This window comes from Lutzomyia longipalpis, chromosome 2, assembly GCF_024334085.1.
Source record: "Lutzomyia longipalpis isolate SR_M1_2022 chromosome 2, ASM2433408v1".
Classification (NCBI taxonomy): domain Eukaryota; kingdom Metazoa; phylum Arthropoda; class Insecta; order Diptera; family Psychodidae; genus Lutzomyia; species Lutzomyia longipalpis.
The window spans coordinates 24,026,957-24,045,845 of NC_074708.1; the positions used below are offsets into that span (position 1 = coordinate 24,026,957).

At 41.9% G+C, this 18,889-nt stretch overlaps 3 protein-coding genes across 5 annotated transcripts in view; 1 reads left to right on the forward strand and 2 right to left on the reverse strand.

Moving 5' to 3' along the window:
- LOC129789554 (transcriptional regulator ATRX-like) overlaps positions 1-13,595 on the reverse strand; it is a 21,126-nt gene extending 7,531 nt beyond the window's left edge. Inside the window, exons 1-6 of one of the 2 annotated variants that reach the window (XM_055826414.1) lie at positions 13,216-13,595; positions 13,057-13,134; positions 8,260-12,951; positions 7,852-8,189; positions 5,477-6,611; positions 5,191-5,399 (exon numbers count right to left, since the gene is read on the reverse strand). In XM_055826414.1, the coding sequence (XP_055682389.1) occupies positions 5,191-5,399; positions 5,477-6,611; positions 7,852-8,189; positions 8,260-12,951; positions 13,057-13,124 (6,442 nt within the window). In that variant the 5' untranslated portion in view covers positions 13,125-13,134; positions 13,216-13,595. Of the gene's footprint in view, positions 1-5,190; positions 5,400-5,476; positions 6,612-7,851; positions 8,190-8,259; positions 13,135-13,215 lie in introns of both variants that reach the window. The other variant, XM_055826413.1, reaches the window with a different exon arrangement.
- The window catches only part of LOC129789572 (uncharacterized), a 656,748-nt gene that overhangs the window by 185,338 nt on the left and 452,521 nt on the right, over positions 1-18,889 (reverse strand). The gene's annotated exons all lie outside the window — the stretch shown is intronic.
- LOC129789585 (TATA element modulatory factor) lies at positions 14,598-18,535 on the forward strand. The gene is made up of 3 exons (XM_055826486.1): positions 14,598-17,404; positions 17,551-18,072; positions 18,136-18,535. Exons 1-3 carry the CDS (start codon positions 14,894-14,896, stop codon positions 18,331-18,333), a joined length of 3,231 nt encoding a protein of 1,076 aa, XP_055682461.1. The 5' UTR covers positions 14,598-14,893; the 3' UTR covers positions 18,334-18,535.

An 18,889-nucleotide genomic window follows, 5' to 3' on the forward strand; every position in this document is an offset into this window, starting at 1 on the left:
ACTATATCGTCTGCGTAGACCAGAATTTTAGTAGGATCATCTTGTGGAAATAGTTCGAATACGCTGTTTATGGCAACTAAAAAGAGTGTGACCGATAGCACTCCTCCTTGGGGAACGCCGTTGGATACCTCAAATTCATTTGATGTTATACCATTTGCTCTAACTTTTATTTTTCTAGCTTGAAGATAGAATTTAATAAATTCAAGGAGATGCCCCTGAATTCCCCACTTGATGAGCTGTCGGATGATAACTCCATCCCATACGCGATCATACGCTTTCTCAAGATCGAAAAATACTGCAGTGACATGTGAACGTTTATCAATTGATTCAAAAATATCTCCTGTTAACTTAGCAATAGAGTTACTTGTAGATCGGTTTTGCCGGAAACCCAATTGATTTTTGTTTAATAGATTATGTTGTTCTAAATACCAAATGAGGCGAAAGTTGAGCATGCGCTCAAAAACTTTCATATCGCAGTCACTTAAAGCAATTGGGCGATAGTCAATGGTTCCTTTACTACTTTGTTTTGGAATAGGAATAACGAAAGCAGAATGCCATTCCAGTGGGTAGCATCCTTCTTTCCACATACGATTAAATAGGTTTAATAGAAAGCTTAATTTACGATCTGGGATGTTTTTTAGCATTCCGTAAGTGACCTGGTTTGGACCACAAGACTTTCCTTTGCTATGGTTTATTGCGCGTTTCAGCTCATCAAGTGAATAGTCTAAATTGAGTTCAAGACATGGTGGATATAAAGGTACAATTTCCTCTATTGAATTTATTATTTTTGTTTTTTGGGCTAGCTCTTTATCACTGAGAGACTCATTAGATGAAACGCTGGAAAATTTCTTACAAAGCAAGTTAGGTATAACCTCTGGATCCGATGATTTTCCGAAACTGCAATCTACTTGGCGGATTGGAGGACTATGAGATCCTCGCATCGCTCTAATTTTGTTCCACATTTCTTTGGAGGTAGTGTGTATACTAATAGTAGAAACATAAGATCGCCAAGACTCAGTTTTAGCTTCCTGGATTTTATTTTTTAACAGTTCTACTTGAGAGAAGTAATTATTTTTATTTTCAGTAGAAGGATGCCTACGGAAGCATCTCAGGGCCTTTATTCTGCTTTTTCTTAGGTTTTTTATTTCTGCATTCCACCAGGGGACAGATTTTTTGATGGAGTTAGGATTTGTTTTAGGAATCGACTCATTTGCCGCATCATTAACGTTTTGAATAAACGAGTTATAATCACTTAAGACTGAATTGGTTTCACAGAGATCATTGGTTTGAAGAATTGTTTGGAATTTGTCCCAATCTGCAGAACTTTCAACCCATTTTTGATTTTTTGTTATTTTATTAGGAGGAGAGTCTATATCTGTTATAAATATCGGGAAATGGTCACTAGCATGTAGGTCCTGAGATACTTCCCAAATAAGCCTGGAGGCCAAGGAAGGATCGCATAGGGTTACATCGACAGCATTAAATGTTCCGTGAGCAACTGATAAGTTTGTAGCCGATCCGTCATTAAGTAAGACCAAATTGTTACTAGTTATTATGTCTTCTAACATATGTCCACGGTAGTCAACTTTATTACTGCCCCAAAGAGAGTGGCTAGCGTTAAAGTCCCCCATGATCAAGTAGGGGGGAGGAATTTGGTTAAATAGGTGTAAAAGTTTTTCTTTAGGAATAAAAGTACTTGGGCTAATGTAAATTGAAACTAATGAAATTGGGATATGCCATGATATACGAACAGCGATAGCTTCAATTTTGGTTTTAAGGGGGATCCTGTGAGAATTCCAACCATTTTGTATGAATATAGAAACTCCTCCACTCATCTTAGGATTACTGGAGGTGTTAGAATGATAGGCTGTGTAACCATTTAAATGTGGATAATGAGGATCTTTCGGGTTAATTTTTAAATGTGTTTCTTGAAGAGCAATTGCAGTCGGGGATTTTGATTTTGAAATTAAATCGAGTTCTGATTTCCGAGGCCAAAAACCTCGACAGTTCCATTGCAAAAAAGAGCAGATCGGGACTGGAGTAGGATGTTGACTATTTGAGACGGAATTCGATTGAGAATTGTGTGCAATATTTCTTGAATTATTGGCCATAAAGTGTTTTACATAGACGAATCACTGTGAGACGGTGAATCGTCGCCAGGAGATTTATTTTCAGGTGAGGGGGATGAATAGTCCATGTCGTCGTCGAGTTCGGAGTCCGGTGGGGAGGGACAGTATTGGGGGTCAGGGGGGTCTGAGGTGTGGGGAAGGGAAAGGGAAGAGGAAGGAATGGGGGAGGGATGGGAAAGGGGAAAAGTGATTTGGGAGGGGGGAGTGAGATTAAGTTCTGTTTCGGCAAAGCCGGTAAAGCCAGTGGCTTGATCTTGTGGGTTGTGTGAGTTGTTGTCATTCTTGAATGAATTGTAGTTTTGGCTAATTTGATGGTGGTTTGGTTCAGTAGATGGTGTAATGTTGGCGTTTGAAAGGGAGTTTTGATTGTTTGAGTTTTGAGAAGGAGATTGTGAGTATGAGCTGATTTGTGAACTTGAAAGTTCTTCTGCCATGATTTTCTTGAAAGCTTTGGGTGTGATTTTCTTTTGACGTTGAGGCTTCGATACCGAATTAACATTTAACTTCTCCTTAGATTTAGAGATCATTTTGGAGTTTGGGTTTGTACTTGTCAGGGTATTGCTTGATGAAGTTGATGGTTGCTGTGAACGGATGACTATTTGGGAAAAGGTAGATTTTTCGGCAGATCTCCCCGAAGAAAGGGAATTATGGGTTGGCTTAGGAGCATTGATTGGGGAAGAAGAAGGAAAAGTTCCTTTCCTCCTCTGTAGTTCTTCTCTGGCGAGATTATACGGGATTCTCATCGTCACCCTGATTGCATTTATCTCCCTTTCTTCAATGAATTTGGGGCACAATTTGTAGGAACTTGGGTGTTCACCGCGGCAGTTCACACATTTCGGAGGAAGACAAGGGCCGTACATGTGGTATTCTTCGGCACAAAAGCCGCAAGTAGGTTTGTTTTGTTTCGAATTGCAGCGCTTTTTAGTGTGACCAAGCTTCTGACACACTGCACAGCGGAAGGGAGATGGAATATAAATTTCTGTTTTCACTGTGAGAAATCCTACTTTCATTTCGGCGGGAATTGTGGGAGAGTCAAAAGTGAGCACGTGCGTAGCCGTGTCCACCCAGGAATTGCCAACTTTTCTCTTCAACCTTTGAACATTCACAACCTTTTGTGCTGATAATCCCTCAATTATTCTCTTTATCTCGAGTTTCATTATTTCTTTGCATCGTATTATTGCATGGGATTGGTTTAGAACCCCATTCTCGGAAACACTGACTGGTTTATTATCAGGCCCGATTGTAGACAAATTTTTGAGAGCATTCAATTGTTGTGCGTCACGAGTTTGCAAGAGAACATCTCCGCTTGAGAGCCTTATAGAGACCTTGAAATCATTTTTAGAGATCTTTTCGAGCTCATTTTGGATGTCGAAGACGTCCAATTCCCTGATCGTGTCCCCGCCAAGGACGAAATATTTCTCCGTATCAGACGGATGGGTGAAAAATGAATGTTTTAGAGCTTTATATCCCTTTTTCTGCGATTCTTGGAGAGTCGGCATTTCGCCACGATGTAGCACGTTGTAGATATTAAAGTCTGGTGGAGGGCCGGGGCCCCCCGATGTCTCACTCATCTTCTCACTATCAAATGAACTACCACTAAAGAGTTAACTTATCTAATGAAATGAATTTAATTTGAACTTTTAATAAAGAAAAAAAAATGTGATCAAAAGAGTCACTTGAAAAAAAAAATCGCTCTGTGTAATCTCGCACGTCTGTATAGCTTGAGAGTCAGCACAGTACTCCTCCCAAAATATAAATCGGAAAAATCGGAAAAAATTAGGATGCAAAGCCCTACCAACCTATAATTTTTGACAGTAATTTGGAGGTTATCCGATCAGTACTTTAGGAGTTAAAAATGAAAATAGATTTTTGGCCCATTTCCCAAACTTTTGCGTATTGAGAAAAACGCGTTTTCCGAACATTTCCTTCAGCAGTTTTCCAATCTGATAATTTTTCTCACTAGCTGGATTAGTGCAGAAAATGTTGCCAAGGTGTATTCTTCAATAACTTTTAATGATTTTTCTCTACAATTTTTTGAATCAAAACATACCCCTTGGGGTAGATCTAGTCATCCCATGTAAATCATATGGGAGATCGAAATTTTTGGCATATTTTCTATTCATTTGTTGCAAAATGGCGTGTTTGAGAAAATCGCAAAATTCTCTGGTTTAGTGCGTATAAAAGTGAAATTCCTTGTCGCGAATCAAAAGGTGAGAAGTTTAGCTATCAACTACTATCAATCTCTCAGGTGGAAAATCATTGGAAATGTCGGAAAATTCGACCGACTTTATTTAGCCAACTGGTGACTATATTTACCCGCCGCGTTTAAAAATAGTCAGAAGCGGAAGGGTTTAGGAAAAGCTCGAAAACTCATATTTCCCGTGGAGATAGAGAAAAGTGGTCTGAGACAAAGTTGTAGGCCAGGAAATTTCCTATGAGAAAGACCTAACAAGGAAATTTTCTTGTCCTTGGGGAATCCTGCAGATGAGGATTTACGCAAATTGACTATTTTTACCTCGGTCTCCCCTAACGAATAATTCGAATATTTCCGAATAATTTCATTTAGATAAACACCCCTTACTTCTTTTTGGATAATATTGAAGCTGAAAATAATTTCCTTAAATCTATAAAGAAAAATCGTAGCTGTCTTAATTTTAAGGGTGTTCTGACTGACTCCCTGAAACGATAATTTTGTTTAAAATAAATACGTCTTATTAAATGAGATCTTTCGTAGCTCAATGCAAGTAATCTTGCTCTTGAACGCTATTGCCTTCGGTTCGAATCTCATGAATTTTTTTTATTTTTCCTCTTTTGAAAAGTTTTTTTTTCTTTCAATTTATTACCAGGAATTTTTTTTTAAAGATATTTTAAATAAAAAACCGAAAAAAATAAAATTAGTCTAAAAACTCCCTCATATAGTTGGAAAATATTTACCATCATTACCTCCAAGAGCTACTGCTTTGTGCAATTTTGCATTAAAGAATTTTCACAGAAATGTTTTAATTAGAAAAATTCTCTCAGCAATAAAAGATAAAAACAATTAAAAAAATATTTTACTCACATCGTTGTGTCTTGAGATCATTCTCATACGCATCCCAAGCTTCCTTCTTGTCTGCCTCACTCAAATCTTGCTCTGGCTTATTCTCCAGCAGGGAATCGTGTTCGTGGTATTTGTAGATCAAATTGAAGTGATTGTGCAGGAGATTCCGCAGGAGGAAGTCGGTGGGAAGATTGGGAACAGGACGTTGGCTCATGTCAGTCTTTGTGAGGCTGCAAAAGGGGGCAAAGAAAAGTTTTTTTTTAGTTAGAACTTCTTTTCAAAACTCTTCAATGAGGGGAAAACTTACGTATAGAGCTCAGCTAGTTCCGCCATACTGTAGTGCCGATCAATTTGCTGCTCATCCACAACACGGAAACTCATTGCTTGCTTTGTCACGGATCTCGAGTAGACTTTCTCCTCCATCGTCCCCATGGCCAGCAATCTGTACACGTAGCACTTCCTCTCCTGCCCAAGACGATAAATTCGAAAGATATTCTGCTGATCATTCGACGGATTCCACGATGTGTCCAGGATTATGACCCGATTGGCTCCTGTTAGATTAATTCCCTGCCCACCGGCTTTGGCAGAAATGAGGAAGACCCTCATCCTCGTATTCAAGGGATCATTGAAGCTCTGCACCATTGAGTGCCGAAGGGTCTTCGGTGTCTTCCCGTCCAAACGATAGAAGTCCTTCCCATGCTCCCAGGGACCCTCATACCCCTCAAGCCCATACCTCTGTGACGTCTCCGGGGTCTTATTGCTAATCTTCCGCATGAAATGTTCCACAACATTCAGCACGGCGACAAAAGCCGAAAAAATGAGACATTTCTCCCCATTTTGCTGACACAGCTTCAATATCTCAAAGATCAGTCTCAATTTATTACTCGGCAGAATGGATTCGAGATCATCGCGCGTCAAATGGGCCCTCCACCAATCATTCATCACCGACATCACACCCACTTGCTTATCCAACACATCATCCGGTGCCTCATCCTCCGATTCCGGTTGCAGTCTTGCCCTGGCTCTCTCCTTTTTCTCCCTCGCAATCATCGCATTCTCCCAAGCATTCTCCAGCACCTTCGGATGCGTCCAAATCTTCCGCAGTGCTGTGTAATCCGGAATCAGGGACTTCCCGCTGATCTCCTTATTCGGATTATTCACCAAGAAAAACTCATAGAGACGCTCCTGAACCTCCGTCATTGGTATAAAGAGAACATATTCAAATTTCTCCGGGAGGAATTGCTTCAGCACCGCTGCCTCGCGTCTCTGCACGAATCTCGAGAGTTTCTTATGCAACACATACGATCGCTGCTTCATACACTTAATCTCCTGCTTCGTACTATCCTTGTGCTGGCCACTCTTTATGGGGTTCGTATACAAATTTGCAAATTCCTTCTCTGTCCCCAAGAAATTTGGCTTGATAAAATTCACCATGCAGTAGTCTGAAAGAAAATATTCCCAACAATTTTTTAACACATTCTGCACCATTGGACGCTTCAATGTTTATTTTTATACGCTGTAAAAAATTCCTATACTATCCTTGCGTAATAAATTACCCAATTAAAGGTAAAAAAAAACGAGAAAACTAATTCAACAGAAGAAAAGAAAATTAATTTAAAAAAAATTACACGAAACTATCTTTTTAAAAGACGTAAAATATCTGAAACCTTCTAAAATTGAAAGTTAAAAATATTTCGCAAAGCGTAACAAATCATCGAAACATGAGAAACATGTAATGAAACATATGAAACTAAGCTTTGTGGAACGGTGAAACGTAAAGAATCCTTGGCCAGTTACTTAGTTCCGCACTAAACGTAAAAAATGTAAAAAATCCGGAATTTTTCTTGATTTTTCTAGTTCCTCCAAAATAGTTTCCTTTTTTATGTTTGGCGAAATTATTTCTTCATATTTTTTATGAGTTTGGAAAAGTTTTGACAATTATCTTCAAACTAGATTCGTATTTATTAACGTTTTACGAAACTTCTTTTATTATATGTTTTTACATCCTGCGAATTTTTTTGTTGTTGATTTTTTTCCGCTTTAAGGAACTTAATAATTTAATTATAAATATTTTGTGAATCTTACGCGTCTAACGTGAAACATAAAAATATTGAAACATGCGCTCTTTTATCATGATATTTACTCTAAGAATGTTTTCAGAGAACATTTTTTATGCGAACCGTCATCTTTGGCTTATTTTACGTGAATTTCAAGTTTTTCTAACTAGGAAAAACAATTTAATTCATAAAGACTTAGGAAAATTAAATATTTTACGTTCTGGTCTACGTATGACTCAAAAAACGCGAAAGGGTTAACTTTTAAAGTAAATTTCTTTTTTTAACGTTTCATGGAACTTATTTCGCATTTGTTACGTCTTACGGAAGTTCTGTTGCATTTTCTATTTTGCGTGTAATTTTGATTGTATTTTTTACATCCCTTAAGTATAAGTTTCATATTTTTAATATTTTTTGTAACATAATTTACAGTTTTTAATTTTTCTCTGAATTTTTAATAAAAATTTAGTAAAACAACAAAAATTCTAACAATTAAACTTTCTCCCCCCCCCCTTTAGTAATTTATTACGCGTCGAGTAATAAAATATATTCTGTGTTAAATTCTCATTTTTTTGCATAATTTACATGAAAATGAAAAATCTTAATGAAAAAAGTTCTTTCTACTTACATTCTTTGAGATTATTCTGAATTGGTGTCCCTGTAAGAATGATCCTCCTCTTTGTACGGATCTTCGTCACAGCCTGATTGATTGCAGACTTTTTATTCTTAATCATGTGCCCCTCGTCGCAAATCACCAAATCCGCCCCTGGATCGAGGAGAGTCTCACTGACTTGCTTCTTAATCAATGCCGATTCCTGTTGCGTGTAGAGCGATTGCTTCTTGCTCTGCTTCAGCACCAACACTCTGAAGGCTTCATAGCCAATTAGGAGGCATCCGGCTGTTTTGTAGCCCTTCTCCCCGGACTTGTGCCACTCCTTGAGAATCTTCAGCTTCCCATAGATATCCCTGCAAAGGACACAGAAGAAGTGTTATTGAAATGAATGAAAAGAAAGGAGGAAGAGCTGAACAAACTCACGAATTGTCCGGGAAGAAGAAGACTTTCATGCTGACATCACAGAGAACGGGTTTGAGCCATTTGCGAATCTCCTCAAACCAATTCATGATGGTTGTTTTGGGGCAAATCACGAGGATGCGATTTGTTTTGAGTTCCTGATACCTGATCACGGTGTGCAGGAGCGCAATGAGCTGCAGAGTCTTCCCCAGGCCCATGCAATGCGCCAAAATACATCCACTTCCTGCATGTTTATCCACGTAGTCAACGCCCCCGTAGACATTGTCATACATGAAGCGCACCCCGTCAATTTGATGGGGTTTCAGCTGCCGCACAATGGCCGGATGAACAGTGATGAATTTCTTTGTTTTCGTATGATAATCAAGGACAATTTCATTGTCATCCTGACTCAGATTTTCCGTCTGACTCATCCGCTGCGTCAGGGAGTCTGTTTTCTTCTCTAACCGCACAATACGTTCACGTTCCTCGCGCTGAGCTCGCTTCGTTTCAACTTCCAGCTGATCCTCACTCAGCATGGCCCGAATATTCCTTCGTGGACCTCCTTCTCGTTCAGCCTCCTCCTCAACCACTTCGTCCACATCGCTATCGGAGCTTAAACTAATTGTCTCCGAGGGTGGACGAGTGTCCTTGGGGTGACTTGTTGTGCCCTTGTTGATGTCATACTTTGCAAGGATCCTGTTTATTTCCTCACTCGACTTTGGGGTAACTTTCTTATTGAACATTGACGTATCCAAGCATCCATCGTCCTTGGACTCCCTCTCTGACTCCTCATCACTCGACATGATCTTCAGCTGCTTCGGGATTTTCTCCTTCATCAGATCCTTCCTTACGTCAATCCCCTCAAAGATCTTATCACTCATGATTATCTTCTCCACTGAACTAACCTTTGGTGCCTTTGGTTTTGACACTGACGCACCTTCATCTCCCTCAGTCTCTGCTTCTCTTCCATCCCCATTAGCAGCAGTTTCTCCTTTACGTTCTTCCTGCGTGTCTTCAACAATCTGTACGTCACTCGGAGAATCAACTGCGGGATCATTCTCCTTTCCCGCTCTTGCCGAAGATTCCGCTTCCGGAACTTCCTGAACTTCTTCAGATTCATTCAATTGCAGATGATTCTCCTTCGGCTCATCTTCACCTTTCTCCTCTTCCCCGTTCGCTTTCTCCTCCCCAACATCCTCAGCAATCTTTTTCTGCACAATATTCATGAGGAAATCATCAACAATGGCCGATGCATCACTATTAATGCTATCAACATCATCATCCTCATCTCCGGACTTCTTCTTGTACAACTTATTGAGACTGAGATCATTTGACTCCTCACCGGATTCATCACTTGAAAAATTCAATAAACGATGCTTCATATTCATATTGCACTGCTGTAGGAACTGTTCCTCCGTCAGCTCATCCTCCTCTGACTCTGAACTCGATTCAGTCACTTCACCCACTTTTACTTCCTGCAGAATATCAAGGAGTTTATCCTTCTTCTTCTCCTGCCTACGCGGTTTATCCGTCTCCTTGCTCTCTGTTACTCTAGAGCTCTCATAGCGACGCCTCTCGAGGGATGTAAAATCCAGGAGTTTATCAATCTCCTTGTCATTGATATCATCGTAGAAGTCTTCGAGAGATTTCTTATCCATCGTCTCAACAACACTGATTACAGGCTCCAAGCTGGAAGCAGGAACATCCTTGCTGCTATCGCTATCACCTGTTTCACTTGACATACTCCGATCAAGATCAACTGGATGACAAGATCGTATTGAAGCATCATTCTCTTGATTTTCCTCCTCAATATGATCCATTTGGTTCATTTGATCATCCTCTTCGTCGTGCCCATTCTCCTTTGGCCTCTCATTAACATCCTGCGATGATATCTCCTGATTATTCAACAGGATAACATTCTTTGTCTCCTCAACAATACTCGTTAGATCTGTGTTGTCTTCCATCTCCGAAACTTCGGGTTCTGCATCATTAATGTCCAGCATATCCGCTTCATCGGGAAGTTTATCCAACAGATCAACAGCTTCCAACAGTTCAGCGGGAACGGCGTCTGATAAATCAACATCATCAAACGTCCCTTCGGACATTTCCTCCTTGACAATATCCAAAGCATCCTTTGCAATTTGTTCCGTTGATATTTCATCATCCTGAACATTTTCAGAGGCTTCAACTGCTCCGGGAAGTCCCTCCAATAAATCTTCAGGAAACTCATTGATTTCCTTTGATTTTTCTACAGGAGATTCTGGACTCTTTCCTGATGCTTCACATACCGATCCACCAGCCTCTTCAGTCAGAGATTTATCCTGAAGGAAACATTCCTCTTCCTCAAGATCAGATGTTGTGTAGTTGAGTAAATCAAACTCAGAACTATCCTGCGTAAGAGCATCTTCAACTATTTGAGAATCCTCAACGGTTAAGACGTCATCCTTTGCAGAAACAGCCTTATCTTCTTCAGCAACAGGCGTCTCAACTTTCTCCTGATCTTCTTCCTCACTTTCATCCCGTATTCGCTTTTGCTTCCTCCTCTTTCTATTTAGCATTCTAATTGTAAATGTTGGATCATCATCCGTGTCATCTTCGGAGAATGCTTCGTCTGAAGATGAATCCAGCATATCCAGAAGTTTGCGCTTCATCCGCTCATTCTGAATCTCCGTACTCTCAACTTTGGTAATCACCAGCAAATTGGCAGGATCTACTGTTTTATCCAGAAGTTGTTGATCAGCCGGTTCATCATTGTCTGAAACAGATGTATCCGGATCTGTTTGCTCTGCAGAAATCTTCTCTCCTGGAGATTCGATTTCTGTTGTTGGAGCTTCTTCTGAGGCTTCTTCCTTTTCACCTTCTGGGGCTTTATCCAATGTCTCTGGCTCTGGTGTCTTACGCTCCTCTACTTCAGGAACGTTTGTTTCATGCTCTTCTGCTTCGTTCTCAAGAGAAATATCATTTGGATCTTCAGTCTCGGGGAAACCAGCTGAAAGATTTGCTTCACCCACTTCTTGTGGCATTTCTGCTTCTGATCTTTCTCTAGAAACTTGTGCTTCGGATTTTTCTCCAGAATCTTCCACTTTGAACATTTCTTTAGAGACTTCTGCTTCTGGTCTGTCTCCAGAGACCTTCGCTTCGGATTTTTCTTCAGAAACTTCCGCTTCTTCATCTTCTCCTGCTGATTCTTGACTTTTCCTCTCAACTTCTGCCTTTTCTCCCATCAAATCTTCCTTTTCTCCCGCCAAATCTTTTTCTCCTTCCAATCCTGTCGGTTCTCCCTCAATTTCTGCATTTGTTGCCTTTCCATCAACATCTCCAGGGAGTTCTCCTTCAACATCAGTTAAATCTTCATCTGCCATATCAAAATCAGACTCATTTCCTGGTAACTCTCCCACCAAATCAAGCTCAGGCTCCTCCGTTTTCAGTATCTTCTCAATCAATGGTTCTGGTTCTTTTTCTGGCACGGCTTCCTGATCTTCCATTGGTACGTCTTCAATTCTGGCCTCCTCAGGCTCCGCTTCATCCCCTGTTGTTTGAGTTTCTATTGAAATTCTCTCCAATGGAGGTTCTTCAAAAGTTTGTACACCAATTTCCACTTTATTGATCTCCTTTGACCCGGAATCTTTCTCAGAACTCTCACAAGTTGCTTCTGAAACTTCCGGAATAGCCTGGCAGCTTTCTTCCTCAGTTTGAATCCCAATTTCCGCCGAAATATCCTCAAAAATCAAAGATTTCAGCATTTGCTGAAGTTCGAGGACTTTCTTCCGGAAAATTCCTCGAGATTCCGTAAGAACTTCCGCAGAGACTGTTAGAGGAAGATTCTTCCGCATCTCATCCATTGAAGTGACCACATCTGTGCCCAATTTGGAAAGGAAATCAACCTTTTCTAGCACCTCTGTGTACTCTGCCATTGAGGCTTCGTCTAAGCACGTGGTGGGATTATCTTGTTCTGTGTCTTGTGGTTCAATTTCACTACTTGGTGGGTTAGGAACTTCTTCTGCCTCTTTCTCTGCTGTTGTGGGTTCAATTTGAGGCTCTCCAGGGGCTTCAGTTTGAAGAATAGTGGAAGCTTCACTGAGGGCGTCCTCTTGAGGCTCCTTGGGGTCAATTTCCATAGCCATTGCTTCATCCTGTGGCTGCTCATTGAGGATTTCCTTGCGGGAATTCCCAGGAGCATCAAGATTATTAATTTTTTCCCTGGAGCCTTCTTCGAGTGATTTGACAACCCTCTCAAGGGGTTCCTCGAGTAAAGGACATTCCCCCATTGAAGGGGGAGTCTTGGAAGCCCTCCCGGAATCAGTATCCGGAATCTGGGCATCATCCCCGCTACTGGCCTGGGCGAATTTATGCTTGAGGGATTCCGTTTGCTCGCAGAGTTTGCTCAGGAAGTTCGTAATGGACGCATGATCAGCTAATTCAGCACTCCTGCTGTTGAGGATGGAACTGGAGATGTTAATGAGAAGCTTGAAGCGCCCCTCAATGTCCTGAACGTTGAATTTAATGCCATCATCGTCATACATGAGCTGCCGGATGGCCTGATCGTCCGTGGAATCGGATCGTCGCATAGCCAGCTGGATGTTCTCCTGGAAATCCTGCGTACAGATGTAGTCATGATCGAAGATGGCCGAGCCAATGTCCGAGGCCGATGAGGCCACCTCCGTGTTGTCCAGCTCTGTGGCAGTCTCAAAATCCGCCGATTGAGTGGGAGGGAGGCTGGAGAAAAGTGAAGATTGAGTTAGGATTAGTCCTTCGCTCTCGGTGTCAAAACCAAAGAACTCCTCCTCCTCTGAAATTGTTCCCTCATTCATATCTACGGACCTTTCCCGCTTGAAAACTCGCGGGAGATCCAGACTCTCCTCCTCCTGTGTTGATCCGCTCTCACTCATTCTTACAAATCTATCCGGAAGAAACAAAAAAAAATGAACAAAATCAATCACTCCCAGACAAAGGCGCCTTCCGGAAAGGGAAATCTCTCACCGAAATTCCGCGCAGCTCTCCTCACACCATAACCTCCAAAATCACCTCCAGACAATGGGAATTTCACAATGCGAAAAAAACCTCCTCCTACACTTCTCCCGCCCTTTCCGATCGATTTCTCCAGAAGGGAGTCCCAGAAAAAGGCAAAAAAGTCTTTTTATTCTCTTTTTTTTCTTCACCTCAAATGGCGTTTTCTCTCCGCACTCTTTTCCGTCACTTTTCCACGCGTTTCCCACGGAACTTTTGCATAAATCACCTCCACGGGGCTTCAACTACATTTTCCCATTGGCAACACAGCGAAAATTCCAGGAAAAATGCGAATTACTCACAAAAATGCAAAAGTGCTGCTTCCGTTTATTTTTATTTTTTTGTCACCTTGCTGTCATGCACCAAGTAGCGTAAAGGAATGCACAATGGGAAGAATTCTGTGGAGAATTCCAGAGAGTTCTTACGTTGTTCCATGTTAGTTTTACATAGTTTTTTCTAGTCTTTTTTAGAATTACATATTTTCTTAAAATTAACAATTTTTATTTACTTTTCTTACTATTTTTGTTCGATTTTTGTAATTTGTAAATTCTTATGGTTCTCTGTGAAGAAGAAGGTTTTAGATTTGAGAGATTCTTACAATCTAAACTGAATTCGTGACTAAAACCGCTTGTACATGTTTCATTTTAATAAAAAATTGAGGTTATCTTGTTTAATCCTTTTGTTGATTAATTGATGAATTTTATTTATATTCCTTCAGTAATTTTTTTCAATGCCGTATAAAATTCAATTAAAAACACAGAGATCTCAACGAAGTATGTATGTAATTGTCTTTATGACCAATTGAACCAATTGTTTAATTTAACTATTCCTGATACCAAATTTTTAATACTTAGAATTTTCATTTTTTTCAATTTTTAGATATCTAATCCTAATTTTCATCAAACAAAATTTTAACAGGAGATGAAAAGAAAGAGTTTTTGGTTCCTTTTCAAGATGGCGACTAATTTAAAAACCATTTATAGTTTATTAAAAGGTAAACTTTTAAGTGCTCTAAGTGGATGACTTTTTTGTATTTTAATTTGGGTATTGTAAACAAAAAGAAATTGAAAATGTTTCTCTGCTTTTAGGTCTTCTGCAGGTTTCTAACCTCAAAAAATACTTTTAAAAGACCGAAATATAAAAAAAAATCAGAAAAATTGTTCTGAATAATTAAATAAAACTTCAAACCATAAATAAAACTATTTTTTCTCATTCAAGCAATTAATAAAATTATTAAAAATCATTTATTTTACAAAAACAACAATAATTGAATCTCTCAAAGCATCTCAAAGAAACTCCTCGGAAATGTCTTTGGAATTGCCACCTCAAAGAATGTTCTTTTGCTGAAATTTTTTATGGACGAAAGTGTCAAATTTTTTTACTCTTAGAAAATTTTCCAAAGAAAATATTTCCCATTTTATGGGTGGAAATAGGGCGTAAAGTGGACAAAAGGTGGGCGAAAAGGTGCACAAGTGTACGGAAATTGCAAATACGGCGAGGAAGAAGGAAAAATTCTCCGAGGAAGAGGAATTTTCGCGAGTGGTGAGGTGTTTTGTGTTGAGTTGGAGCTCATCCGGAAGTGTCGTCGTGCCATCCGTGAGACAATGAATGTGCCCTTCGGGGAGTGAGCGAAGTAACCCTGGCTGACACAATGAGCTGGTTCGACACGGCTGGTCTGGCCAATTTGGCCAAGACGGCCCTGAAGGAGGCCCAGAAGCAAATCGACAAAGCCCTCGATATAAAGGATGACGAGGGCAAGTCGGATGCCGCTGCGGGGGACAAGGGGAAGGCTGAGAGTAAATCCTCACCCGTGAGAGTGAGTGAGAAGGCACGGAAAAGTGAGGTGGTGAGCAAAACAGCCCCCACGACACCATCTGTGGGCAACATAAAGGATTCTCCGAGTTTCTGGGGTTCATTCAGTGGATCTTTCTTCGATGCCCCACGCCCTGAGGTGCAGGAAACAGTCACAACTCCACCCACGAGTAGCCACAAGTTCCCACTGAGGGAAGATGGGAATTCTGAGAGTGAAATTGCTGGCTGTAGCTCGGAATCTGTTGACCTCATTAGTTCCCCGGGGTCTGGCATAACGTCCCCCATTCAATCGGCTGGCAATACAATGCTGCAATCGGATTCTGTGGAGATTCTGGGCATGGAGACCCCCAGTGAGACATCATCGATCTTTGTCGTGGCATCGAATGTTACAACGCCTGGGTCAGAAATCCGGGAATGTGGGCTGAAGGTGCCCGTGGATGAGAGCGAAGAGGAGGTGAGTGTGGATGAGGATTCCATGTCCTACAACACCGTATCCGACAGTCTGGCCGTCACTGTGCTGGAACCTGCGGATAAAACTGATGCTGCCATCATCACAGTCCCACCTAGTCGCCAGAGCTTCCATCTCAGCCTCTCATCTACGAGTAGCAAGCTCATGGTGTCCGAGGGAAGCACCTGCGACACCGAGGACTCCAATGAGTCCGAACAGACAATCACACTGGGTGAGGAGAAGGCAGGCGCTCAGCTGTCGAGCGCCCTGGAGGAGGCTGCCATTGAGAATTTCGAGATGCAAACGGAATTCAGTGATTCCACGCAGAGTTTCGAGGAGGTGCAGCCAATGGGGGCTTCGGTGATGCAGAAGAGCACCCCGGAAGTCGTGAGGAAGTCCTCATCGCGCCAATCATCCAACAGTTCCGATGGGAAGAGTGATCTGGTTAAGGTGGCATCGGATCAGATGTCCGGGCACACCTCTGGGGATGAAGTGGAGACAACCACATCGTCTGACATTGAGATCATTTCCAATCCAAATGGGGATTCAAGCAGCACAAACAGTGTCTACCGCGCTAGCCCCCTCAAGGATACAGGTGTGAAGTATCACGCGGATTTTGTGGGTGTGAAGATCAAGGGGCACTGCAGGGAAGCTTCAGCTGCTTCCTCCCAGAGCTTGGGCAGTGATGAGCTGAGCAACCCATCGGAAGTGGATAAATTGCAACGACGCGTGAGTGAATTGAGTGAATTGCTGGAGAAGCGGGAATACAAACTCGTTGAGCTGGGACGACAGAATGCAGAGCTGCAGGAGAAGAATGCCGAGATCCTGGCACAGGCCAGTATGCGTCACATCCGCTCAGACAGTGTGGACATTACGAATGTCACGGAGGAGTACACGCAGCGCTTATCGGCGCTTGAGAAGAAATTCCAGCAATCAATCCGGGAGCGTGACACATTGAGGGATCAAGTGAAGAGCCTCCGACAGGATTTTGCCAGCTGCATCCCCCGAGCTGATGCCGAGAAGATGATCAGTGAGAAGGAAGCCATCGCTGAAGAGCTAAAGGCTGAAGGGGAGAAACTTTCCCGGCAAATTCTGCAGCATTCCAACATAACGAAGAAACTCCGTGCGAAGGAGAAGGAAATGGATGAGGTGGTGAAGAATCAAAAGGAACAAATTGAGGAGCATCAGGAAGAGTTGGAGCGTCTCAAGAAATCCCTTTCGGCAAAGGAAGAAGTTGAACGATCGCAAATTGAGGCAGTTCATAGGCTTTCGTCGGAGAAGAGGAAGCTTGAGAAGGAGAATGGGCAGCTCCGCAGTGAACTGGATGACACCACGCAGAAACTGAAGACAGTCCAGACATCCCTGGAGGCGGCAAAGGCAGAACTGCTCGAGAAGAGGAATGCCTTTGCGGAGTTGAAGCGAAAAACTGAAAGTCTGGAAGCACTCACGTCGGAGAAGCAGCTCCAGCAAACACAGAACGTGCAGATGGTGCGTGAACTGGAGGATTTACGAGAGAAACTCCGCCTAGCTGACACGGCCAACACAGTGCGTGAGCAGAAGCTGCGTGAGGAGAACACGGATCTTCTGCGACGTCTCGAAGAATCCGATCGAAGAGCCGAAGAGCAGGCACATACTCTCTCCACGGCCACCATTCCACTCGTGAAGCAGCTGGATTCGCTCCAGAAGACCCTCAACACACGCACAGCCACGTGGGAGAAGCAGGAGCAGAAATTGCTGGAAAAAGTCGAAGCTTTGCAGAACATTGAGACAACGGCAGTGGAAGAGACGACAAAACTCCGGGCACTCGTGAAGAGCTTGGAGGAGCAGCTGGATGTGAGTCTCCGGGAGTCCAGTAGAGTCAGCACAAAGCTCGAAGAGAAAGAAATTGCCAATACCCTGCAGGTGAGCGTAATTTCCTTTTATTTTAATTAATTTTGAGGCAGAAGTAAATTTTTACAGTGATGGCCAATGAAATGGAGCCACAAGAAAATTCATAAATTTTTTGAATTTCTTTAATTTGAAAAAGTAACAATTATTTTTTTGCAAAGGTGAGTGAACTGATGCGAAGAGTTCAGAGTGCGGAGAAGGACGTTGAATCCCTCAGGGAGACAAATAGTATCCTGGAGAGGCAATTGCAGACGGAGAAGGAGAATCTTCAGGTGGAGAAGCGTCGTGTGAATCGTTTGATGCAGGAATTGCAGACGAAACAGCTGAAGGAGGACCTTCCGGAGGCAGATGCATCAGCAACACGTCAGGATTTCGGTGGTCAGGCATCACCGGCACTCAGTATTGAACGTGTGTCCATTGATGAGTCTGTCTGCAGCAATACGTGGCAATTTCAGGAGGATGTTGAGTGTATGTCCAACACGGGACGTCCTTCCGGGGGTTCCTTCTACGGGGGCGGTGTCTACGCCCTCGGGGGGCATACGTCCGTCCTGGAAAATCTCCAATCAACCCTAAAACAGCGAGATGGGGAACTGTATCAGCTGCAATGGGAGCTGTCGCGATTGCAGACGGAGAAGAGTGAGCTGATTAATGAAATCTCCGATATGACCAATCAAATTGAGACGGTAGGAATGATTCTTGAAGCTTCCTGAATGATCTTTAATCTAATTTTCTTTCTTTGTCCTCAGATGGAGACACAATTGGACACAACACGATCAATGGAGGAGAAGTTTGCAGAATTGCAAACACAGTACGATGCTCTGTTGGAGATGTATGGGGAGAAGGAGGAGGAAGCCCAGGAACTCAGGCTGGACCTGCAGGATGTGAAGGAGATGTATAAAGTGCAGATTAATGATCTTCTTAGGCAACAGAAGGGTTCATCTTAAATTGATTTTCTTTTATGTTTTGTTTTCTTATTGTTTTTCAAACACACACATTTTTTATTAGTCTTTTAGTGGTGGCGAGGACACGAAGAGTCCTTATTGCGCGAGTCATTGTGATCAATATTGCTAAACTATTCAAAAAAAGAAAATTGTATTGATTATTATAGAAAAAACTATTCTAGTGAATAAATTGTTATTAAAGGAATTTTTCGGCTGTTTTGGGAGATTGACATCCTTTTCTTTCTTTCCTGTAAGGCTCCTTGGGGCGATAGACACACGTTCCGGGAGTATTTTTTGAAGATTTCTTTCCGGATATGATTGACGGATTCACAAAAAATCATAATTTTCTTCTTCAAAACCAATTTTCTTCTCTTCTAGCTGTAAAATCTTTTTCCGGCAGTTTTTCTACTTTCTGAAAATTCCAATTTTTCCCAGAAAATTCAGCGGAAAAGCGAGAAGAAAATTGAGAAAAACCAAAACATGCAACAGTTTCCACCGGAGTATTGGAGAATTGTCAACTAGATTTCCGCGAAAGATCACGGAGGGCATTGGTTAATGG